A 26,944-nucleotide genomic window follows, 5' to 3' on the forward strand; every position below is an offset into this window, starting at 1 on the left:
GAGAGAGAGAGAGAGAGAGAGAGAGAGAGAGAGAGAGAGAGAAATCTATTATTTTATTACAAATAGAGAGAGAGAGAGAGAGAGAGAGAGAGAGAGAGAGAGAGAGAGAGAGAGAGAGAAATTCTATTATTTTATTACAGAGAAAGAGAGAAAGAGAGTTCTATTATTTTATTACAAGAGAGAGAGAGAGAGAGAGAGAGAGAGAGAGAGAGAGAGAAATCAATTATTTTATTACAAGAGAGAGAGAGAGAGAGAGAGAGAGAGAGAGAAATCTATTATTTTATTACAGAGAGAGAGAGAGAGAGAGAGAGAGAGAGAGAGAGAGAGAGAGAGAGAGAGAGAGAGAGTGAATTCTGTTATTTTATTAGAGAGAGAGAGAGAGTGAATTCTGTTATTTTATTACAGAGAAGAGAGAGAGAGAGAGAGAGAGAGAATTCTATTAGAGAGAGAGAGAGAGAGAGAGAGAGAGAGAGAATTCTATTATTTTATTATAAACTCATCCCATTTATTTCCTATTGATACACGTATTCAAAGAACAATCTTCCCCAGTCACACCACATGGCCAAACTGAATCGGGATATGATAAAAAATCCTTAATACAAATCGGAAGGGGAGGAAAAAAACCACCCACGTATTTCTATTTTTTTTTTTTTTACGGTAATTTATGGTAAATAACTGATCGATCAACCCTTTTATTTCACAGAGGTGAATTCATAATGGAAATCAAAGGGTAGCAGGAAGGCATTTTCCCGAGAAGTAACCGAGTACCGAGACCTTTCCCTGAAAATAGCGGGACGCCATATCTTGAAATCTAACCATAGAATTATCTTGAAAATTATCTCATTATGTTTCCCACACGTAAAATTACACTTCAGAAACTAACCTAATCCTAACCTAACCTTAACCTAACCTAGGAGCATGGCAAAAAAAACCGAGTCAGTCGTGTCACGTGACGCTGCAATTTACTTTGCTTCTCTCGATTATAAAAGACGGCTGAAAGATTTAAGCATTGAGGTACGATTGTTTTAAAGGATGAATCCTTCAGACACGAATTTGAGGAGAAGATGGAAAGGCACGCTAGCAGCTGGAAAGAGCTTAAACCACTGTAGAATAATACATTTTCTGTACACACTAAAAGAGGAACTTATGAGTTTACGATCAGACCAACATGTGGAAACGAATCATTGTAAAGCTCTGTTCTGATGGAGAGGAAATTGGTGGCATTTAGAAACAAGCAAAAATGCGAGTTTTCTGTACAGCGCATAATCAAGGCCACCGAAAATAGAACTTTCTTTGGGTGGTCTCGGTATAATGCTGTATGAGCAGCGGCCCATGAAACTCCCAGCCGGCCGTGGTGGCCTGTGTTGTCGCGTTGCCAGAAGAACGATTACGGCTACCTTTAACCTTAAATAAAATAAAAACTACTGAAGCTAGATGGCTGCAATTTGTTATGCTTGACGACTGGAGGGTGGATGATCAACATACCAATTTGCAGCCCTGTAGCGTCAGTAGTTTTTAAGATCTGAGGGCGGATTTAAAAAAGTGCGGACAGAAAAAAGTACGGACGGACAGACAAAGCCGGCACAATAGTTTTCTTTTCAGAAAACTAATCAGTCTTGAGAGAGATATTAAGATTCAAGTGGCAAGGCAGAGTAACCAACGTGAAGATAAAAGCAACAACTGGAGTGGAACCTACTGATCAATATGAGAGTGTCCTCAGGAATGCGAAAAGGGCGCATCAACTTGAGGAAGCAAACTGGTCCAGGAAGTTCCAAGGTGGAATGCTGAAGGAGGGGATAGGAGGGGTGGGGGAGACATGGATGAATGGAATGGAATATAGAATTCTGGCCGAAAGCCACGCACTGGAGCCTATAAGGTCATTCTGCGCTGAAAGCAAAATTGTGAATAGAAAGGTTTGAAAGGTGTAACAGGAGGAAAACCTTGCATTTGCACTATGAAACAACTGTTAGGAGAGGGTGGACAGTAAGATGGAAGGGAGAGAATATGAACGGTGGTACAGTGAAAGGAATGAAAGGGGTTGCAGATAGGGGCCGAAGCGACGCTGCAAAGAACCTCAAGTAATGCCTACAGTGCACCGCATAAGGTACAACTGACGGCACCATCCCGCTGCGGGGTACATGGCTGAAAACAAAGTAGGAAAGCATTTCTGAAATGACCTCAGGGAACTGGCAAAGGACAAATATTTATGGCGAGGATTCAACTAAGCCCGCATGAACTAACTGACAGATTAATTAGCCGAATATTACCAATAATACCAATCATGATTAGGGTCTTGATAGGATTAGACTTTTAAGGATTTGTCTGAATTTGCCCTGAAGGATTGCGAATAAGGTAGGCTTAGGATTTTGGTGTTGTCATTTATCAGAAAAGGATTATACTACTGCACGCCGCTTCTCCACCTCTTTGTCCACAAGCTTCTCAGTCCCACAGATCAGGACTATACAGTGACAGAATAGAACTCTCTAGCTTTCTCTGCGTTCCCTGATGAAAAAAACTACAGGTCTGCCATCACATACCAAAAGTGTCTCGGCACATTTTTCTTGCAGTGACAGAGGTTCATCAGCAGAGACACGCCCACCTCGGTATCTTAACCACAAAAAATAAAACTAGAATATTTAGTATTCTAAGTGGTTTTCCACAGTGAGGATTCGACAAGGACACGACTTACTAAGTATGACTTCCGGCATTTCCTAAATTTCGTCAGATTATGTTGCAGTTCTGCAAGATTAGGAATAGCCTCTGGCCAGAGCTGGCAGAATAAGACGGGTGATATTACGATGAGGATATGATGAAGTTACATTTGATAAATTTAAGAATTTTGGAAGAGTTGTGAATTCCCAAAGATGAGATGATTCATGAATTCGGGAAGAAGAAATAAGGTCGATTTCAGTTTCTACAAACACATCACAGAGTGATTAGGGCTAAAAGGGGTTTGTTTTAACCACTCGAAAAAGATTTACGATCAAGGACGTATAAATAAAAGTGTTGTTGTTGTAGCTATTATTAAATCAATCTGGCCAAGGCCAGCACTGGCTCTTGCTCTGTAATCAGCACACAATCTCTATTTGAATAAGAACAAGGCACTGCACGACACAGGACACCATATAGAGGCAGCGGTGAGCTAACCTGCCGTCTCAAGGATCTAGATAAACAAATATTATAGTGCTGACGTTTTTAATGTCCCTATATTTTAGTTATGGTGAAAGGACCAATAATCCTCATGTTTGATTTTCAACGGTGGTCCAGTTCTAATACTGACATGCTGAATGGTTCTGGTACCGTACCAGACCTTGCAACCTTATCAACCAATATCAAATCCAAAGACTCAACAACACAACCTTCCCCGTAGAGGGGTGGTGACGTCATTGCACCTCATGCGGTGCACTGTAGGCATTACTTAAGGTTCTTTGCAGCGTCCCTTGCAACCCCTTTCGTTCTTTTAACTGTACCTCATTTCATATTCTTTTTCCTCCATCTCACTTCCACCCTCTCCTAACAACTGATTCATAGTGCAACTGCGAGGTTTTCATCCTGTTACACCTTTCAAACTTTTACTGTCAATCTCCATTTCAGCGCTGAATGACCTCATTGGTCCCAGCGCTTAGCCCTTGGGCATAAATTCTATATTCAATTCAATTCAACAACACTACCTCAGCAAACTAACATATAAGCACTTAGTCCAACTCTCCCATTTACTCTCCACAGAAGAAGCGTAGGAAATCGTTTGTGTTATCGATTTCATATTCTTTGTCATAAAAGCCTGTACGGCCCGCGTCTTCCAGCAGGTGAGAGTCGAGACGACCCACTTGCACCTCATTAATTGTATCTAATGGCCCGTGATAAGCGTCTATGGGTCCTCATTACCTGGCGTAATCGCTTTTTCATAACGTGGCGAGTGCTACTTGACAGTGTGTCGAGGGATATACGAAAACTAACGGGACGGGGTTTATCGAGGCCAGTACACCGATATATGGAAATATATACTGCATATGACGATCGCGGACAACACAGACATCATGTTAAATCTGGTGTTCTTCGGAGAAAATCGCTTGATAAAAGCACGGTACTACGATAAGGTAGAAACTACGAAAAGGACTTTAGATATGGAGAAAAAATGAACTGAAAATGTTAGGCCATAGACCAACGTAGAGTCGATCATTCTGTAGTCCTACTTTTTGCAAAAAAAAAAAAAATCATTATTAATATAATTCTAAATTAATAAACATTCATACGGAATACGGCCTGAAAGGTCATTGACTAATAAAAGCAAGGTCCCACATATCAGATACAACGCGAAACTGAGAAAAATTAACAATTAAAAATACATCAAGGAATACATCAATACATACATAAACAGCAAAACAGATCAGAAATACCTAACGTCATTATGCTTTAGAGTTGTATTATCGTCTTATTTATGAATAACGGTATCAGTGACACTGTCACCCTGTCATCATAGATCAGTGATCGGACTTCGTATCTAAAGGAATCTATCAGAGAGGAATAGATTCTTGGAGTAAAGAGTCTATATATAAGCATCCCCTTACTTACATAATATTAGCCTTTGCATGTGACAAAATACGGATTCCTGACAAAAACAAATTAGTGGAACAAGATTGGTCTGATAATGATATATTAATGTGACATTTACAAGTAAAGTTATCTTGTCATTTGAAGTCTATAAAATATATATCCAAAAGTGCTTACAATAGTCGTACGGTATTTAATACAAGGCAAATATAAGAGGAAGATAAAGAAATACTATTATTTCGTATAGGAGGCACTGAGATGGCAAATAATTTCTTATAATGGGAATACCAGATATAAAATTCCCTCGTTTCCTGTAGCAGAATCAAGGATGTGATCTCTGTGCAACAAAATTCCACAACTTCACAGCTGCTTTATACATAAACACATAACGTTCTTCAACATTGTAAGTACTGCACTTTCACTCCTGTGTTGCATTCTCACACTTCCCGGATGCACTTTCCCGAGATGTAACCGAGTACCGGGAGGTCCCTGAAAAAAGCGGGACGCCATATCTTAAAAACTAACCATAGAATTTTCTTGAAAATAATCTCAATATGTTTCCCACACCCAAATTCTTTTGTTATCTCTGTTCCAATCTAATCTAATCTAATCTAATCTAATCTTACCTAACCAAACCAAACCTAACCTAATCTAACCTAACCTAACCTAACCTAGGGATGGCAAAAAAAAAAAAAAAAACCGGGGCTGGTGCAATACTAGCACACATCTCAGGAATTTGCTTGCCAAATATAAGTTGCAACTTCATCTCCAAACCGCTTTTTAAATATCTCATCTCGACAGTCCAAGAAAAACCTGAACTGCAAATCTCGGCCATGGCTAACCAGTTATCAGTAACAATTGGTCACTTACATCATTCGATCAAGAGAATTACGTCCTTTTTATTCGTAGATTTAGAGACAAATTTTGCAAAGAGGAATCCTCAGGAGATTTATCAGTCATTAATTCCATATCTTGATACATTACTAAATCTAATCAAACAGAATACAGAATTTAAGCCCAAGGACCAAGCGCTGGGACCTACGAGGTCATTCAGCACTGAAACGGAAATTGTCAGTAAAAAGGTTTGAAAGGCGTAACAGGAGGAAAACCTCTCAGTTGCACTATGAATCAATTGTTAGGAGAGGGTGGAAAGTAAGATGGAAGAAGAGAATATGAAAGGAGGTACAGTAAAAGGAATGAAATGGGTTGCAGCTAGGGGCCGAAGGCACGCTGCAAAGAACCTTAAGTAATGCCTGCAGTGCACCGCGTGAGGAGCACTGACGGCATTACCCCCCTACAGGAGCTTAGTTTATGAGCAAAACCCAGTTTAGTTTTCAATCACCCAGCTGAAGTAACATTATTATTATTATTATTATTATTATTATTATTATTATTATTATTATTATTATTATTATTATTATTATTAATAAACTTGAACAGAACGGCCGTCCAGTCGAGTTTGAATTACAGTTGTTCAACCTCTTAAATTATTATTATTATTATTATTATTATTATTATTATTATTATTATTATTATTATTATTAGAAAAGGGTTTATAACTTGTCCTTGCCATACAGGGAGCAACAAGCGTTAGAATTCCAATTCCAAGCTGAAAAAAAATAGGTGGAGAATAAGAATACAATTTGAAGCAAAAATAAAGATATACGGCATAATTCACAGACGAACAGGAAGGAAAACCAGTTACGTTCCTGGGAGAATAATCAAGAAAAACATTTAACCAAAATACACGCCTTCTAAAAGAAGAAGAAGAAGAAGAAGAAGAAGAAGAAGCTGATCTGTGTAAAGAGTTAGTAACTGTTGCTTCAGTAAGGAGAGAGCCGCTTTAACGTCATATTAAACCAGCCGCCATGTCACATCAAATGTGCCGATATTGCTCACGGCGACCGCAAACTATGCACGGGGATTCGTAATCGTTATTTTGTATATACAAAGGAGTTTCTCCCGCGTTATGCGCTCTTAATCTATCAAAGCATCGGTGTGAAGTTCTCGCAGTAAAAGGAAGAAAGTCCACTTTTTAGTCGTTATTTTAACTCCAGTTCTTCTTCATTCTTTCTTCAGTCTTGTTTTCAAAACTATCTCATTACTAATTCTTAGTGTCACTGTTTGGTCTTTCTCCCAGTTCCACCTTTAGATCCTTTCACTTCATCGCCTTTTATTTTCTGGATCTCTTTTATCATGCTGTTCATCCACTCCAACTTTCTCTTATCGCTGTTTTATGAGCTGGATGGTCGAAAGTGGCCCAGTGATTGGCTTGACAGCCTAAATTTAACAAATCAGTCAATCAAAACACAAATAGTTCAGGTCTCCCTTCAAAATACTCATGGAGATTGCGCAGTTCAGCCTCTCTCTCTCTCTCTCTCTCTCTCTCTCTCTCTCTCTCTCTCTCTCTCTCTCTCTCTCTCACACAAATATATATACGCTTCTTCCCTACCCATCCGCTAGGCCTATGCACCTTAAGACGAAAGAAAAAAAATTAAAACTTTCAATAACAATCGCTGCTTCCCTCAGCCTAGAACACCGTCCCCCTCCCCACCCCCCTCCATCCCTCTACGACCATTAGCCTTTAGACTGGACGTCCGAACGACGATTTAAAACAAGAAAAAAATGCGCTGAAGTTTCTTCGGCGCGATCGAGTTTTCTATACGGCCGCTACAGCGTATAATCAAGGCCACCGAAAACAGATCTATCCTTCGGTGGTCTCGGTGTAATGCTGTATGAGCCGCGGCCCATGAAACTTTAACCACGGGCCGGTGTTGTCCTGTCCTATATCGTTGCCAGACGCACGATTATGGCTAACTTTAACTTTAAATAAAAAAAAAACTACTGAAGCTAGAGGGTGGATAATCACCATACCAATTTGCAACCCTCTAGCCTCAGTGGCTTTTAAGATCTGAAGGCGGACAGAAAAAGTGAGGACAGAATAAAGTGCGGACGGACAGACAATAGTTTTCTTTTACAGAAAACGAACTAGGAAAGATTCCCGCGACCAAAATTGACAATTTTTCGACAGCGGTGATGACGGTTCTATACCGTCCTCTGTTTCCGAGTTGTCGTTCTTCTTTCCGGATCTGGGAGAGTATGGCGGTAATGACGGGTTTTCTGGAGTGGTTATGAACTGGTCATTAAAGGCATCTTTCATCATCATCATCATCAGCAGAAGTCTCTTAAGATTTTAGGTCGACAGATTGCTGAAGATGTATCTGCTTCTAGGAGAGAGAGAGAGAGAGAGAGAGAGAGAGAGAGAGAGAGAGAGAGAGAGAGAGAGAGACAAATTTTAATGATATAGTTGAATTATAAAAAATATAAGGCCTTTGAGAGAGAGAGAGCGAGAGAGGCGAATGTGATTTTATGTACAAATTTTTGTTTTATAATTATAAAAAACATTAAGGCCTGAGAGAGAGAGAGAGAGAGAGAGAGAGAGAGAGAGAGAGAGAGAGAGAGAGAGAGAGAGAGAGAGAGAGAGAGAGAGTACAAATTTTAATTTTATAACTGAATTATAAAAAATATAACGGCCTTGGGGAGAGAGAGAGGGAGAGAGAGAGAGAGAGAGAGAGAGAGAGAGAGAGAGAGAGAGAGAGAGAGAGAGAGAGAGAGAGAGAGTAGTACAAATTTTAATGTTATAGTTGAATTATAAAAAATATTAAGTCCTGAGAGAGAGAGAGAGAGAGAGAGATAGAGGTGAATGAGATTTTATGTAAACATTTTAATATTAAAGTTGAATTATGAAAAATATGAAGGTCTTGGAGAGAGAGAGAGAGAGAGAGAGAGAGAGAGAGAGAGAGAGAGAGAGAGAGAGAGAGAGAGAGGCTGAACTGCGCAATCTCCAAGAATATTTTGAGGGGAGACCTGACCTATTTGTGTTTTGATTGGTTGATATGTTAAATTTAGGCTGTCAAGCCAATCACTGGGCCACTTTCGACCATCCAGCTCATAAAACAGTGATAAGAGAAAGTCGGAGTGGATGAACAGCATGATAAAAGAGATCCCGAAAATAAAAGGCGATGAAGTGAAAGGATCTAAAGGTGGAATTGCGAGAAGAACCAAACAGTGACACTAAGAATTAGTACTGAGATAGGTTGGAGAACAAGACTGAAGAAAGAATGAAGAAATGGAGGTATAATAATGGCTACAAAGTGGACTTTCTTCCTTTTACTGCGAGAACGTCACACTGATGCTTTGATAGATTAAGAGCGCATAACGCGGGAGAAACTCCTTTGTATATGTAAAATAACGATTACGAATCCCCGTGCATAGTTTGCATAGTTCTTTCCGAATTTCCAGTAGTATTATAATCCTCCTTTCTCTATACACTGTTGCCAAGATGATTTTTAAAACATTGCAAATAGTCTTTTTTTTTTTTTTTGCCTTGAGCCTTCCTACCCTTTACATAGGGTGATGGTAGAAGAGTAGAGTATGACGTTGCAAGCCCCACAGCCTTTTTTATTGACCCCCGTAAACACCGGTACACATATAACCATACAAAACGAGGAGAAATGATAGACTATAAAAGCCAGGAGTGAACCACGAATATAGCAAACGTGAAATGAGAGCTGTACACCCATATTCGGCGCCTAATTGTACGTACATACATACACAATATATATGTATATATGTATGTGTATATATATATATATACATTTATATATATATAAAATATATTTATATATATATATATATATATATACTATAAATATAAAAATATATATATTTTATATATATATATATATATATATATATATATATATATATATATATATATATATATATATATATATATATATATATATATATATAATTTTATATATAAATATTATATATATATTTATATATAATATGTATGCATATATAATCATATACATACGCAAATATACATAGACATAAATATACATGTGTGACAGACAGGTAGAAAAGCATAGACATAAAAAAACACACGCAATCTCTCCCCAATTCACAGCTGCATTCCTGCGTGCCTCAAGCCCACTGAAGCGAGCATCTGAAGCCGAGGTGTAATTATAAACACACACAAACACACACAACACACACACACACACCACTGCCCCACATCCGGGGAAGCAAAATCCGTATCAAAGTGTTTTTAAAAGCTCTTCTTTCTTCTTCTTCTTCTTCTTCTTCTTCTTCTTCTTCTTCTTCTTCTTCTTCTTGACCATCATATCTCTTTCACTTATAACGTCCAGACCGAGAGAATCACACACCACAAACTATTACTCCTCCTCCTCCTCCTCCCCTCCTCCTCCTCCTCCTCCTCCTCCTCCTCCTCCTCCTCCTCCTCCTCCTCCTCCTCCTCCTCCACGTTTCTCTCAGTAGGAAGAAGTTTTCTCGAGATTTGAAAGTTGTCGAATGTGGCGGTCTACGGCAATTATCGTCTTCGACTATTTTTTTTATCTTTATTCTTTTATCTCTAATTTCATTTGGGAGAAACGAGAAGCAAGCCGAGTTTGTCTACTATAATAATAATAATAATAATAATAATAATAATAATAATAATAATAATAATAATAATAATAATAATAATAATAATAATAATAATAATAATAATAATAATAATAATAATAATTATAATTATTATTATTATTATTATTATTATTATTATTATTATTATTATTATTATTATTATTATTGGTGAGGAAATGTAAATTCATGTCAGTGTAAACATATATTAAATATAATATATAAATATATGTATAGACAGATAGATAGATAGATAGACAGATAGATAGACAGATAGATAGATAGACAGATAGATAGATAGATAGATAGATAGATTGAAACATTATATAGATAGATAGATAGATAGATAGATAGATAGATATATACATTTATATGTTCGTGTGTGCGTTTTTTCAATAATGTTTACACTGACATCATTGTGGATTTCTTCAGCAGTTTAGTGACTCATTTCTATAAATTATTATTATTATTATTATTATTATTATTATTATTATTATTATTATTATTATTATTATTATTATTATTATTATTATTATTATTATTATTGTTGTTGTTGTTGTTGTTGTTGTGCAAAAGGTAAAACCTATTCATACGGAACAAGCCTAAAGGGGTCACTGGCTTGAAATTGAAGCCTCCGAAGAATATGGTGTTCATCTGAAAGAAATTACACTAGCAGAATACACAGAAAGAGACACAGAGGTACAAGGTGAACTGTTTTGGGGTAGTAATGCATTGCATCATCGCTTGCAATCTGAGGTTCTGATTACACAGCATCCTCAGGAGACTGAACTGAACTGAACTGAATAAAGAATTTAGGCCAGAAGCCAAGCACTGGGACCTCTGAGCTCACTCAGCGCTGAAACGTAAATTGACAGTGAAAGGTTTTGAAAGGTGTAACTTGAGGAAAACCTCAAAGCAGTTGCACTTTGAATCAATTGTTAGGAGAGGGTGGGAAGTAGGATGGAAGAAAAAGAATATGGATGGAGGTACAATAACAGGGACGAAAGGGGTTGCAGCTAGGGGGCCGAAGGCACGCTGCAAAGAACGTTAAGTAATGCCCCTACGAGAGAGAGAGAGAGAGAGAGAGAGAGAGAGAGAGAGAGAGAGAGAGAGAGAGAGAGAGAGAGAGAGAGAGAGAGAGAGAGAGAGAGAGAGAGAGAGATTTCTCTTTCTTAAAGCATGAAATATTATATTAGGAAAACTGGTGTTTTTACTGTTTATGCGACTAAACGCAAAGTGAAAAGCACTTATCCCCTAATCAGCTTAACGCTAGCAAAACAGGATTTACATTAACATAGAAAAAATTAGACTCACAATTTTTTGCAGCAAATCGACATTCACCATTCAGACTTGAACTTGTATCGTTTTAAAGAGAGAGAGAGAGAGAGAGAGAGAGAGAGAGAGAGAGAGAGAGAGAGAGAGAGATCACATGGAATACTACCATCTTACCAAAGCCTATCAGTCAAAAACCCACGTCGCTACGTTAGCATAAATGAAACTAACCCCCTTTAAGATTCGACCTAGATCATGGCTCACAGCCAGAGTAATGATACAATGCAAAATTAACATCTCCCAGATGGACGGAAGGACAGTCAGACTCATACGTTTGTTACAATCTGACAGTCTAATGCACAGTCTTTCCACACCGTGGCCTAATGCAACTCCTGGTCAGACAGAACTATAATATATAAAGGACAACCAAATACCAGTCACACGTGCTGCCACTAGATTTCCCCGTGGAAAGTTAGGAAGAAAAGTTAAAAAGTGTGGTCACATCTGACTGAGAAGACACATCAGAGATATTGGGAAAGACTTTCTCCTAGCAGGCTGGCTTAGAGAAGCGCGTCTCTCGGTCCATCTCACTTCCTTATTCGTACACATGCACAGTCATGATGCATCTGCATGCATACATAAACAAGTAGTCAGACAGATATGCGATGCAGACATAAGGCCAACAGTAAAAGTGGGAGAACATCTTGCAATACGGAAAACAGAGATAAAAATGATGCATCTTGAATGCAACTCAAGATCCACATACAAGAAGTTACTAAAATGAAAAATGGTTTACTATATAATTGAACTGAATTGAACTGAATATAGAATTTAGGCCAAAGGCCAAGCACTGGGACCTATGAAGTCATTCAGCGCTGGAACAGAAATTGACAAAGTAAAAGTTTGAAAGGTGTAACAGGAGGAAAATCTCGCACTTGCAACATGAATCAATTATTAGGAGAGGGTGCAGAGTAAGTTGGAAGAAAGAGAATATGAAAGGCAGTACAGTAAAAAGAACGAAAGGGGTTGCAGCTTTTCCAGAATAACACTGGATATAGAATTAAACATATCTGGAGTTCGTGTATGAGGTGCACAAGGGCAACATCCATTGCAAAGACTGTCAGAAAATCAGCCAATTTTGAACAAGATGGAATGTATTCCGGGCTATACAAAACTGTATACATCAATGATTGATGTATCAAGGGAAATCCTACAAGATTTCTATTCTGACTGATATTGCTATACTGACTGTTATCCCATTATATCACAACACTCATCCATGAATGATTGTTTATTTCAAACAAATTACAAGATTGCGTTTTCTGGGGTCAAACGGACATTTGCCTCACAAAACTCACCCAAAAATGCAATCCTGTTGACAGGACTAATGGACTGTTTAAGAAACTAATGGACTGGTCTAGGTCACTGATGAAACTGGCGTGACGGAACAAGGTCACTGATGCAGCCATTAAAGTACATACCTATGATATTGATAGAAGCGACGCTAGAAAAATAAAACTTTCATTGTATTCTTATTCCACATTGCCCTTCTCGTGACAGTGGAAATTCAAAAGATAAAAACAAAATTATAGAAAACAATGAAGTGTCCATTCTGGTTTCATATCGAGGCAAAACTTTAATATGGGGAAATAATGCACATTTTTTTTTGTAACTGGTACTTAACTCGACAAATGTTTTTATTAGGAGGTCTTAAGATCTGGCTTGTTTTAAAAACTGATTTACTGAATAAACAGTCAAGGGTGACAAGACATAGCACAGTCACCAGACCTTCGGAAACTTGTGGATTCACAATCATCTTTCCTTTCCAAAATATAAATAATCATACGTCTTACGATCTCTTTAAATTAAAGGAGGCTCTTCATCTTTAAATAAGAAAATATCAAAAAGATAAAGGACATGAAAATAAAAGATAAAACCTGCCTGAATTTAAAAATATAGCGCAAAGAATGCGCCTCGCAAACAGTTAGGCCTACTGAGAATTGGTTCGTATAAGTAACCTCATCTCAGGTTATTATACAGTAACCTCATCTCAGGTTATTTAGAATTCCTACATGCAAAAACTGCCTTGATTTATAGCATACTCTCTTTCCGGTAATGTTCAAACACCGCAAACACAAAACAGTGATAAAATTCGTGGATTATCATCTCAAACATCAGAAGTATACATAATAGCAGCATGGCTACGAATGCTAAGTCAACTTTAAGGCAATTTAAATTTTCGGTAATTCTACAAAAGAGGTCCGTATGGAAATAGGTTTATTAATACATATATTTAAACATTTTTACAGATCAGTGTAGAAAATAGTAGTATGCACAATGTAATGCAGGTGTGATAATATTATAAATTTAACGAGATATGTGAAATTTGCCGTCTTTTAACTTCCTTAAAGGGGCTCGTTCTAAACACGGCGTCCCGCGGTGCTTATTCCTGTAGATTTTTTAGCTTTTAAAGAAAATTAATACCTACAAGCATTATGATAAGGAAAAAGTTCTTAAACATGGGACCCCACGTAAAAAAATACACAAAAATAAATCTTTCACGAGAAACTTAACAAAAGTTCACGAACGCCCGTTGTAAAAGTTATAAATAAACGTGTTCGACAACAAAGTTACCTCAGGTGATGTTCGCGTCTCGTGAACTGCCATTCTTTCAAAACTAATAAACAATTTGTTTATTATTCCCCAAAACTAAGCAACGGTGAGTGTTTTCATCATCTTAATTCAAATAAATCAAATTTTGAGTTAAAATAATTTAATTGACGGTCAACTAACCTAATAATAAGCTATGTTACTTGTTATCCACGACAGGCTACTAAGTCTGGGTAGCCTACCGGTTACAAAGGGTAAACAGTCTAATTGATTGATTTATTTAATTTTCTCTAGCACTGTGACAAGCTAATAGGGTGTTATGCAGAGTATTGGGGGCCGGGGTATCAATGCTAATTTGAACCTACTGCCTCCAAGGGGTAGCCTAGCCTGGACCAGTCCATGTGCTCGATGTTAGGTGTTGCTGGGGGGGGGGATCTGGAGTGGGGGAGCCACCCCCCCTCCCAACCAGGTCAGGGAAACATGTCAGAAGTCAGGTTAGGAGGGTAAGTTCTGGTTAGGTCAGGGCATGACATTCTAGGAACACATAGGTTAAGGTTGATTTGACCAGGTCATACCCAGTGCCAGACTACATGCCCGAATGGAAATTTAGCTCTGCCCATCTGTTTCTGATATTTAACGTTACTTAGGTGGGGGCAAAGCACCGCCCCCTCCTTCTAGGTCAAGGCACAAAGCCCTAAGTCAGGTTAGGAAGGTAAGGTCTGGATAGGTCAGGACATGGCACCCTAGGAAGGTTAGGTTTGGCCCGTATTCACGGTTGGATTTCTCACGCCTACCCATATCCCTGCTCTGCATCCGCTCCAGCCTATTTTAAACTTGTCTTCTTTATTACGGGTTTAAATGAAACCTACCCTTTTCCATTTTTATTTACCTTAGCTAGAAAACTAATGTTGAAAATTTTACTTAGCGTAGTTAAGCAAGTCAATACATCTATCTGACCAACATGACTTGGGTATTAAGCCTAAAATTTAGATTAATCCAAAGTTACATATAGTAAAACTGAGCAACAGCAGTTCAAGGCAAATATGGCATCCTGGGACAGTTTAAACAAAACATGGTGCCTTAGATTAGGTGCATTTTGAAAGGTCATTAGACACATAAAATTAACATAAAATGGTCTATAGGCACATGTAAAATTCACGTAAAATGGTCTGTTAATAAATAAGAAGTTCCCTTAAAATTCCTATCCATATAAACCCGTTCAGGTAAACATGAAAGTGGCTGTTTAAGGCGGTGACCAAACTTTCATAAATATAGCCTAGCTTAAACTAACCTAAAGCCAATGTATCCTAACCTAAGATGCTACACATCCTACCTACTCCACATGATTTTCAAAAAGGTTCCTCGGAACCAATACACCTTGCCCTGACCAAAAATAGCATCCCTGGGGTGGAGGGATATTCACTGCCATAAATGTTCTTGTTTTCCTTCATTATCCTAAACTTGGACTGTTGGTAGGTTATTTGGGAAGCAAGAAAAGACTTCTATTGTTCAATAATTTCTAACCTAAGTACACTTCTAAAATGCATTACCTACATAGTATTATTATTATTAGCCACATTCAGGTTGAGGTAGAATATATATTCAATACAATAATCATATCAACCTTTGGTTTCATGTAAAGAACTTTTAATTTTTGGTATGGTTGTGTCTTAGGACATGCTTTCTTTTTCCCCTTATTCTCTTGTAATGAGAATATTTAAATTACATACTAATTAATATCTCTTTTAAGTGACTTTTAAATGAGGAAAAATTATTAGTGCCTTGCAAAGGAGACAATTGGTTGTTTTTATAATGGCTGTTAGATTAATATAAAGACAAAGCAATCATATTTAGTATCCTTTTGAGCTAAAAATAAATACAAACCAATCAAATTTAGCATCAGTTATTTTCAGGTTAAGTTGCCCTATGGTAAGAGAGTAAAATTAAGGGCATAAAAAAAAAAAGGGAAAGACATTTTACAAATGTATTAAAAAAACCAACAGTATGGTACTCACCCGAGTTCATAATGTGTTGCAAAGTGAGAGCCCAACAACACACTCATCAGTCCTGAAAAACAATAACAGAAGCATTATTGAACTGGAAGGTTATTCAAACTTCATACCATAATCCCAGCTTTGAAACTGTAATTCCTTGTGAAAATTACTACTGCATAAGCAATGTAACAAGACTATCCATGCACATTTCTAGACTTGAAGGCTTGTGTAATTTATTCTTAAAGAAAGGGAAACTTGGCATGAGGTCAAGGTGAAGAAGTTGGAGGCTAAATGGATGAAGATCAAAGGAATGGAGGAAAAGTAAAAGGCAGAATGCAGTGCATTTGCATTCAATGGGGTGCTGAAAAGAACCTTTCTGTGCAGCAGACTTTAGGAAATAAACCTCTTCCCCTTCACAGGGTTCATTTACAGATTAAGAAAATTGTTTATGAATTCTGTGCTTTAAATTCATATTACACTCACTGCTGGCATACTAGTTCATTTGTAGTTTAAGTCATTCATCTGTATTTGAAAAACTATGTAATTCTGTAATAATTTGAGCTTTGGGTTTATTATTGTCACAAAACAGCTACAAAACATTGGATCACAGTAACCATTGTCAGTAAAGTAATGGTCATTACAGGGACCTGATTTCCAGTCTGTGAAAATACTCCTCATTATAAAGGATTTTAATATAACTTCACACACTTTACAAATACAGTGTAAGGTGACCATAGACAATATGGTATGCTCTTTACCAGCTCTACCTGTAAAGGTTTTGTTGTAGGATCTGACCCTTCATCCTAACCAAAAACATTTCACCATTGCATAAAATGGGACTTTATACATTTTTGTTAATATGGTAGACTTCTTAGCTACTTGTCACATGAGTGACTGCTCCTTGTCCCCCCTCATACTGCTGTCTACTCTGCATTTCGAAGTAAAAATTGTTACTCATCTTTGCTGCCAGTCATCAGACAAGTTCCAGTTATCAGCTTTGAAAAGTGTGCAATATATTAGATGTGACAAAAAATGGCAGGAGATTGAGAGTAAGACAGTATTACTGATTGGCAGATCATGAGGCAGTCAGGCTGCCTAAGCAATTAATAGTGATTGAAGAAGTTTGAGCATGGTTTTTTATTTTGGTCATAAGTGCTTTGAAAGGTAGTTCAAACAGGCTGTTGGTATTTTATACAGCTGGACATGAATCACGGACAGTCACCATTATTTTTTTATATCAGATTATTAGTACTGTTTACATATCATGTGGCACTGTATTTCAAAGCTGTGCTTTACTTATGCAAAGTGCTTCTTCAGCACACAGCTTAGAAACTGATTTTAGTACCACTTCTTTCTTTTCCCATCGCTATTTATTGCTGTTTTACCCTCAGAACAAAACAGTGGAATACAGTAATAATCGGCCCAGGAAATGAAGTTTACAGTTGAACACATGGGGAAGGCTGGTGGGAGAATTGGGAAAATTTCAAGTTTACGGAGTCAGCCTGACATAATACATGAAACTCCTTTGTTTTTGGTGACAACTCTGGGAGGCAGTGCACCACATCTGACTCAGGTTTGTAATGATAACTTTTTGTCACCTTATTAATACACAATCTTAGAAGTAAATTACTTTGGTCATGATTTACTCAAAGAACCATAATTTTATATGTTAAAATTTCAAAGACTAAAAAAATGAATTTCATTAGGAATGCTGAAATGCATTTTGTGCAGTGAACATTTTGGAAAAATGAATCTGACATTAGGAATTAAAAGAACAAAACTTCCTCGAGTAAGTTAGGCATTGAACTCTAGTTTGAAAATTAAATTTTGTTTTGTCAGTCATTTGCAAGCAGATGAAATAGCTTTAACCAAAAGAATTCTTTGCAAAGTATAGTGTTACCTTAATTATTTTAATTCATTTCACATTTTTTAAATTCATAAAGGTTGACATATGTGACTTTCTTAAAAATTTTCCAGGATAATCTTCATCTTGTTATCCAGAAAGAACGACCAGTTTGTGTCCCTGCTCAACATTTTTGTGATCATGTTAAAACCCTGACATCATTCAAGAAAGGTGTTGCACACTTTGCTGCATTAACAAAAAAGTAATCGAAAATGTAAGAAAAATTACTGTACTAGTAGCTGCATTTTTTGAATTTTTCATTCCAAAGATGGAGCCTTATTTCTTCTGCTGGACAGTGTTGTAAAGGCTAGTGGTCTTAAAAAGTTATTTCACATCCTTTTCTTGAAACAGTCATTTTGGAAAGTACAGAACTGTAATTAATAATAGCACTTGTTCTTGTTCCAAATGAAAACAGTACTTATTTCCACATCATTCATTTACAATTTACTGAATTGTGTATTAACCTTCAAATAGCTACAACCATGCTAATAAATCTTTATATTCCAGTACCAGATAATTTGTAGATATATTAGTCAAAAATGGCTGAATAGCATATCTGATAAGATCTGCTACAGTTTTATTGCAAAAAGATATAATTTCTGAAAAATAGTATTAAGGGTTTAGTATTTTTTAAATTACTGTATAGCTTTCAGAGTGAAAACATTTTTATTTCATGATCTTCACATATAATTGTTAATCAATAAAGCATGGAAATTTACAAAAGAAATAAAAAAATATACAAGGCTGTATAGTAATTAATAATATTGTAATAAGTCATTCTGTGAAAATACAGACCTGTATTTACCTTACCAATTTGCCTGAACCATAGAAACAAAGTAATACTCCAAAGTATTGTAATTTCAGTCAGCTATATCAGAAAACACAAATTTCTATGCAAAAATAAATTATGGCAAAAATTATTTTTGTTCAAAATCCTTTCTCTTGACAAATTAATGTCATTGGACTTCAATTCCTTTTCATTACAAGATTATTCAGGCTTATAGCCATAAATTTCTGACTCCACCTTATAATAACTCACTATATAATGTTGATATTTTGGTACTACTGTAAGTTATAAATTTTTTCTGGCCAGGAATTCATGTGCTTAATGCAGTGGACCCCTGCCTACTCACGGCTCTGGATTCGCGGCTTCACCTATTTGCGGATTTGTCTGTGGAACGTATATACACATTACTATATACCTGGAAAATTCGCCTAGCCTATTTGCGGGATATTTCAAAGAGAAATATTCACTAATTACTGTATTTTCATATTTATGTGACTAAATGCATTTTTTGTGATAAAACCATTAAAATACTCAGGTATAAGCATTGTTAGAGGGATGTCAAGTATTTGAGGATTTTAGCTATCCGCGGGGGTAGTGGTACGCATTCCCCTCGAATACCGGGGGTCGACTGTAATGTTGAGATTTTGGTACTAATTTATAGATTTTTCTGGCCAGGAATTCATGTGCATAATACAGTGGAGAAAACTTGCTTTTGCAATTAGCATTCCATGGGATTTCAGACAGAAATTTCCATTTAAACACATACAGAATCACATGTATTTGGGCCCATTACTCTATGTACTTAAGCCCTCTTCATTGTATTATCATTCCATGAGTTTTCATAAGTTAATGGGCATGAATATGTTTTATAATGGCGTTGTTTATATCACTTGACATGTTTTTATACAGTACTAAGTAATTATGGATCTAAGCCCTAATATATACATTTACTTCTTTTAACAACAGACTCATAGTGTATGCGTATCAGTTCAGGACCCATCCAAAGCAACACCAAGTGGTTACAATGATAAGAAAGGAATTTCACTGTGGACATACAGTGGCAGACAGATTTTATCAGCTGAAAGGTAAGCAAAAAATATCAAGGAAACTCTCATTTTAATGTAAAATTTTGCAGAATTACTATAATTAATTACAGACACACTTTAGCTCTGATTTGAGATGCTTTTTCAGACAACAGGTTGTTCAGGAAAGGCAAATAAAGTGGGAGATTACTTCAAAATCATGGTAGAGGTTCGTTCCCCAATCCGAATGTGTCATCTAGTTAATCCATTATTCATTTAGCATATGAAACAAGATTTGATGACTAATCATATGAAAGATATGTCCTCTAAACTTAAAAGATGAGAGACTATGAACATTTTTATATAATGGCCTGCCATACAAATGTGATTTTACATTCATCTGAAAATGTACTATAAATATGATTTCATATTCACCTGAAAATGTATATACTGTACATTTCTTTTATTCCCAGATCTGTTCAATTTGCCATATTCATGACACATTATAGTCATTTCTAACTAAATTATATTTTTTTCACTATCAATGCACATTATCGGCACTAGTTCTTGCTACTATAGGTATTGTGGTACGTACATTTAGTAAATTACACTCGAGTTTTCTTTTGTCCAGATATCTGATGCTGGTGGAAGCCATGCAGCCTGATTGGTATGAGTCCCTTAATGATGCTGATACAGACAGCGATTCATCCAAAAAGAGGATTGCAAAGAGCTTTGCACTCTCATCTGCTCTTCTGGACCAGTCCATAGAAGGACATAAAAATTCATCGGTAATGATATACATTACAGGATACTCTCTAGTTTTTGGTATAGCTTGTTTGTTAATTTTAATTTCATACGCAACACAAATATTTTGTTTACAATGGTTTGTAACTCTTTTTAAAAAAGGTACAAAGTAAAGTGGAGTGAGCAAGGCTTGTAGTATTGGTATCAATAGCTAATTTAGCATAAGGTCATTCTTGCATAATTGCCAGTAAGCCCTTATAAATGACTGTTTATTTTTCAGGTGCCATTATTTCAACACTTCATTATTGATCAAGCCAAAAATATCTTGTTATTAACAAGCTTTTGGTGTAACAAAGTAATGCAAGCAGTTTGTGTGTGGACTTTCTGCCCCAGTGTAATTTATGCAGGAACGCACTCTCTTAAAGCAGATTGTTCAAATAGGCTGCGAGCGATCGTTTCTTTTAAGTTCCAAAGTTGGGTCATGCATCTCAAGAAATTACCAGTTGAAATTTAACATGTGAAAACCATTAGATACTAAGTATAACTGAGAAATAACCCATCAAACTATCCATTCACATATACACAAAAATGGTAGTAAGGTCCCACATTTGTTATGTAAATGTAGAATGCTACTTTGCCATGAGACAAGCTCTACATTATTATTGTAATAATGATAATATATAGCACGTCATATGGAATGTCAATGTTTCCTACTTTTCCATAGGACTAGCTTTACTAGCTTGAACTTTTCATACGTTATGTATCGTGTATGCAACAGCAAAAGTTTATCAGGAAATATTTAGATATTGAAGAGGTTTTAAATATGAAAGATTTTTTCTTTTTCTTCTGTTCAAAATTCTTTAAAATATCTGACCATCTTTGGTGTTACTCTATTACTACTCTGTAGAATTTTCTTGTTCCATACCATTTTTCCATAAAAACTAACCTATGGCATTCTGAGGTGTTGCAGCGAGTTGGCTTACACCTCTTTCCCCACAATTTTCTATGAAGGACTGTTATTTCAAATTCCTTTGGACTTTTGGCTAATGCTGAGCCGAGTTCTTAACTGGCACTTTGTTTGATGCCTTTTATTTCATGTTAGGAAAGTGGTTTTGTCCTGCAGTGGAGGGATAATTTAATTTTTGTAAATTACTGTATGCAGTGAAAACATTACCTCCCTCTGTGGTCTAGTCAGCTCATGTCAGTAGTAGCCTTGTGTAGTAGAGTGGAAGACCTTGTTTTATATAAATGTGTTCAAAGTTTGTTATGTTCTCCGTTTCATTTTCTATGCTGTGACAAGTCTCGATTCACATTTGTCCAACAGATATCTTTTATTTTATTTTTACAGGAATTGCAGAAAGCAGCACTCTTTGCTCCTTTGCTTGGTGGACACAGCGAATCAGATAGAAGACGGTGGTCAAAGGAAGTTGCAGAAAGGTTATCTAATGGTATACAGGGATTTTCACTGCTAGGAATTCACACAAATGGACTCACAGCAGAAAATATTGAACCTCAAGTGGCATCATCCTTAGCAAAATCTTCCCTAGTAAGTTTGATGAGAAAGCACCTTTGAAGGCTTGTGTTTATTTTATCCATTTTATTGTCCTTTTGTATTCAAGCACTTTTTTTTTTACCCTTGTGATTGACAGTGTGATGTGTGTGACCACAAGACTCAATATACTTCTTGAAAAATGCCATAAGCAAACGAAGAATAATTAGTATGTCTTGTTCTAAATTATAGTCTATATGTGAAGAAGTCTTTTTAATTATGAATTAGTAAAATTAGTGTTTATTTAGGGGTTTAACAACCCTTTTGCTTCAGTTATACTGCTTTTTGCTTGTAACATTTCATTGATTTCCTTTGTTCTCTTTCTCCTTAATTATCCAGCTTCTGCAGCTTGACTTTGCTTCAATTTTCATTTCTTTCATAATAACAAATCCTTTAGGCAAGCTGTACAAGTCACAGAAGGTGAGATTTCTTAAACTAAATTATAAAAAAAATGGACCTACATGAGAACAGCATACATAATTCTCTCATCACAACCACTATGAGTTCGTTTTATTTTGACATTACTATTTCTTCTCTTATGCTACTTACTGGCTTGTTTGGTTAATATCAGTGCTTATCGCTATCCAGTTATGTTCGTTCTGTCTTGTTACTTTCGAAGGTGAAAGATGAAAGCAGAGGTATTCTCCAAATCCAGTTATCTTTGCCTCAAAATGTGATATCTTTTATAAAAAAGGGTACAGTATTTCACTTTTTTTTTCTCTTTCATCAAATCTTCAGCTGAAAACCCTTATAGACAGAGTCAACAGACTATAAACCCAAGAGGCTCCAAGGGGAAATCAACCCTGAGAAAAAGCACCAGGATGCCCTTATATTTAAACTTATTTTAAATGTACAATTACAGCAATGAAATGACTCTCAAAACGTTTCATATATGAAAACCTGGAAAATATATATTTATATTTCCTGGCATAGATCATTTTCAGTAAATGAATTTCATTTATACTTTTTGGTGTTGCTTATTTTTAGTATATGTATGCAGGACATTATACTCCAGTATAATGGACTGGTAACCCTTGAATCAAAATTGCTAATTGGCACTAAAGATACTGTCTCTGTATTAACAGGATCCCTTGCCACCAGAGTACCCACGCCAGTCTTTTGGAGCCTGGAATCCACTTACAGTCTTGGGTTTAATCGAAGTTGGCATGGACATATTTGACTCATCTTTCCCTTTCCTTGTAACAGAAAGAAGAGGTGCTCTCATATTCCCAAATTCACCAAACAGGTAACAGCCTCTCTATAAAGAAGCCTATTTTGTAGATTATTATTTAACTGCCAGTTTCATATACCACATGGAGGAACTGAGCAGCGGTAAATGTGTAAAACCAGGTACTTTAGCTTTTTACCCTAACAGCATATAGTGTAACCCCATTCATGGCTACTTCTTTTGGATTTTGAAAGACTAAAATACTATGCCAAAAAAGTTACGGAGCCTTTCATTTTCTCCTTACCTGGAGAGAAAACTAATGTGAACAAAAGCTCTTAATAACGCTATCATATATGAAGGTTAATCTTCGTTGATTACATAGTTTTTATAGTTACTGTTCACATCATGACTGTATCGCAGTACATGCAACTGGCTATGCCTGTCTCCAGACAAGGATCATCTGCCTCTTGGTATAGACCAGGTGACCATTGCTTCTTCTCATAATCTACTTATATTTACTTTTTATATTTTTAATACAGTACACCCTCCAAAAAGACTGATAATCAAAAGCCCTTAGAGCATCAGGATAAGAAGTTGAAATCAGAGAAAAATTCTGCCGGGGAGCAAAACAAGAAGACCAAAGATGACAAAGAAAATGGCCTTGAAGAGGAAGATGCCGTGACAAGCCCATTTGAAATTTGCTTGAAGGACGAAAGGTATGCATTGCGTATGCTCTAGACATTTACATTTGCACTTTAGTCTCGTTTACAAGGTTCCTTTATGTCTCGTTTGCAAGGTTCCTTTATGTTTCTAAGGGAAAATCCTCAAGTTCTTGGACGCTGCATTTTCTTCGTAAACAGATGAATTACAAAATTCAGAACATAATTTAGTAAAAAGCTTGCTATTTTGTTCACTGCATTTTCTTCATACACAAATGCATTACAGAATGCAGAACATTATGTAGTAAAAAGCCTGCTAATTGTGCCTAATGGTGTTGAGAGAGTTAACCTAGCTTAAGCCAGCCTGAAAAAGTGTAACCACTCCCCCTATTTATTTCTAAATGGTTATGAAACATGCTGCAAATAAGGTATGAATTCATGATGATAAAGATGTCCCTTGTTTTACCAAAATGATGTAATGTCATTTGCATGTCATAACATAATCTAGATTTAATAGCTCAACTACTTGTGCAACTTATTTTACTTGTGATGATAAGTTAAAATACCATTTCAGTATTTACATTAAATAGTCTGTGCAATATCACAGATTATGTAATATAAAAATTGTATGTAATCACCTTACAAATAATTAAATTGCTTGGAAAACAGTTTCATCACATTTGTTCAGATTTCCCCCTCCCCTCCCCCTCTCCATTCTTTTATGTTCAGTTCATTTTATGTGCAGCAACATTACTGAAGATTGCTGTTATTACTTACAAATTACACCATATCAAACAACACTATAAAAATAAGCTCATTGTATGAAATCCTTTTTTCATATTTTAACATTCATATCTCTCTATCTCATACACATCCCAGATGGGACTGTAGAAATTGTATGGGTGAAAATGTAAATGGCATGTCATTTTGTTGGGACCGGGAATTGAAACATTGATTTTGCATTTCTACCCACAATACCTAGGACTGCAACTGTGACTAAACAATTTGCTATTTTCAATAGCACAAGCATTCATATTACATTTTTATCCCATAAATTGATATATATAATGTACTATCCTTAATGACTATTTAATTGATTTTAGGATTACAGTTTGTATTTTCTTGGTATCTGGCTAAACAAAGAACCAACAGGCCATCAGTTTTTGTTGGATTTTTTAATTAATGTCAGTTATGTAATTTTGTCCAACATATATAAAATGCATGTGTTTCAGGGAGAAATGTACTGATAAAATTTTATGTGAATATAACAACAATACATACTTATTTGACTGCTGAAAATCCTGTATGGTCCCTTTCAGAAACTTTGAACTGATGGAACCTTTGCTGGATGGATGCACATGTTACGCGTGCAACAACTTTACCAAATCCTACATCCACCACTTGGTCAAAGTAAATGAGATGCTTGCACCTGTTTTATTAATGATGTAAGGAGACATTTTCATTTTTATGATTTTTGCACTGAAATTGTCAGTAACTTTTACATTGGTTTTCTTTAAATGAAACTTCGGTGCATTAAGGTTTTCATCGATTTGTACAGCAAAGATTTAGAAATATAAAACTCTGGAGAAATGTACTGTATTATGTTCTTGTTTTAGCTAATCAGAAAAGTTCATTAGATTTGCATAATTACGGTTTGCTTACACGTAATACAAAACCTTTAACTTGTACACTGCTTTTTACTGTGAACTTTGAATCAGATCATAATTGCTATTTATGGTACTTATTATTTATCAATCACTCTTGATTCTTTTGAACTTAAATATTTATCTTCATTATTTTCATATCTATATAATGCTGTCTTCATTATTGAATGTGTGACCCTAGATCGGTTTCCATTCATCTGATAAATCTTTGTTAATTGCAGACATAACCTTCACCATTGGAACACATTCTTTGAAAGCATAAGATCAGCAATCAAGGAAGACAAGCTTGAGGAGTTAAAAACAACAGTAGAAGCCTCCATTGAAAGTTTATAGCAGTTACTGCAGTATATGATTAATTTAAGGTTTTAAAGAGTTTTATTTAATCTAGAGTAATTAGATTTATAGTGGTGTTTTCAAAGGTTTTTCTTTAACCTCATGTGAAGTACGCCAGAGATCTCTTTTGCTCATTTAGTTAATAGGAAAGAGTAAAAATAGTATACTTGCAGAGTAACTGAAACAAATTTATAAGGACAAATTTACAAAACGGAAGCCCAATCATTCACCAAGATCAGCGAGACCATGATTCTTGAAACTGCTTACTACAGCAAATATTAATGTAATTAATCTATAGCCAATTTACAATACCACTACAGAGGAGGGAAGCTAAAAAATTCTATTGCTGCCAAATCACAACAACACACTGTGCTATCCCCCTCAGTAATGGAGGGCTACACAATGACAGATGGTGATAGTATGGGATATTAAAAGCCTAACCTAAAGGCAAATACAAACAATAGAGTACTGTATTTGAATGAATCTACAATACCAAATTGTGGGAGAAATATTTCCTTCTTGTAACTACTTGGGAAAGGAATAATGTCAAAGCCAGAAAAGATAAATACTGTACCATTTTTTACAGTAAAATCTGTTTCATACTAACCCATTAATCATAAATACATAAAGCAAATGGTTCTCAAGTCGCAACAACTTGCAAGAACCTGGAAGACAGACCTCACTGCACATGCCCAAACCACGCCCTAGCTTTCCATAAGGTCTCATTCTCCCGTGCCAACCTCAACCATGAAGAGTGTAGGTAAGGAAATTCGCACAAAATTATGAGAAAAGGGTTAGTATGAAATAAAAATAATTCGTTCATTACGAGCTAATTGTTAATAAATAGCCTCAAACAAAATTTAGGAAAAAGGACGATGATAAGGGCAGGAACTTGAAGAGAAGGCACAAAGGGAAAACTATCCACTCATCCAAGGCTCTGGTTTGTGGCCATAATTGTCAAGCAAAAGTTGTCTCGCCAAACCATATTTTGGGCAATATCATAAGCAATGGGTAGTTCAAATTTTAGACCTCCTAGAGAATACCAAAAACATGAGGGTTCAGGATCATGAAAATGAGGATGAGGGCCCACATCCCTCTCCACTTGCGAATCGTGGCCTGCCATGACAAATTACTGTAGTTGCAAAGAGTATACATCAAAAGTTTTCTGAATAACATTTATAGATAAAACCTAGAAAAA

The 26,944-nt window shown here is 36.1% G+C and overlaps 2 protein-coding genes across 2 annotated transcripts in view; one reads left to right on the plus strand and one right to left on the minus strand.

Moving 5' to 3' along the window:
- LOC136831189 (uncharacterized) overlaps nucleotides 1-26,944 on the minus strand; it is a 159,644-nt gene that overhangs the window by 128,975 nt on the left and 3,725 nt on the right. Inside the window, exon 2 of the mRNA XM_067091173.1 lies at nucleotides 15,939-15,990. The gene's annotated coding sequence lies outside the window, so the exon portion shown is untranslated. The remainder of the gene's footprint in view (nucleotides 1-15,938; nucleotides 15,991-26,944) is intronic.
- LOC136831190 (queuine tRNA-ribosyltransferase accessory subunit 2) lies at nucleotides 13,885-25,831 on the plus strand. The gene is made up of 10 exons (XM_067091174.1): nucleotides 13,885-14,032; nucleotides 17,309-17,490; nucleotides 17,895-18,015; nucleotides 19,572-19,692; nucleotides 20,261-20,417; nucleotides 21,722-21,919; nucleotides 23,008-23,168; nucleotides 23,630-23,806; nucleotides 25,069-25,194; nucleotides 25,635-25,831. The coding sequence occupies exons 2-10, from the start codon at nucleotides 17,347-17,349 to the stop codon at nucleotides 25,744-25,746; spliced, it is 1,317 nt and encodes a 438-aa protein (XP_066947275.1). The 5' UTR covers nucleotides 13,885-14,032; nucleotides 17,309-17,346; the 3' UTR covers nucleotides 25,747-25,831.

This window comes from Macrobrachium rosenbergii, chromosome 48 (genome assembly GCF_040412425.1).
Source record: "Macrobrachium rosenbergii isolate ZJJX-2024 chromosome 48, ASM4041242v1, whole genome shotgun sequence".
NCBI classification, from domain to species: Eukaryota; Metazoa; Arthropoda; class Malacostraca; order Decapoda; family Palaemonidae; genus Macrobrachium; species Macrobrachium rosenbergii.

What these genes read in the sequence shown, in the direction of transcription:
- LOC136831190 (XM_067091174.1), top strand. Translation starts at nt 17,347, where the DNA reads ATGAAGTTTACAGTTGAACACATGGGGAAGGCTGGTGGGAGAATTGGG. An exon ending in TGCACACTTTGCTGCATTAA is followed by an intron (nt 18,016 to 19,571) that starts CAAAAAAGTAAT and finishes TCTTTTAACAAC; the next exon opens with AGACTCATAGTGTATGCGTA. An exon ending in GCACCTGTTTTATTAATGAT is followed by an intron (nt 25,195 to 25,634) that starts GTAAGGAGACAT and finishes TGTTAATTGCAG; the next exon opens with ACATAACCTTCACCATTGGA.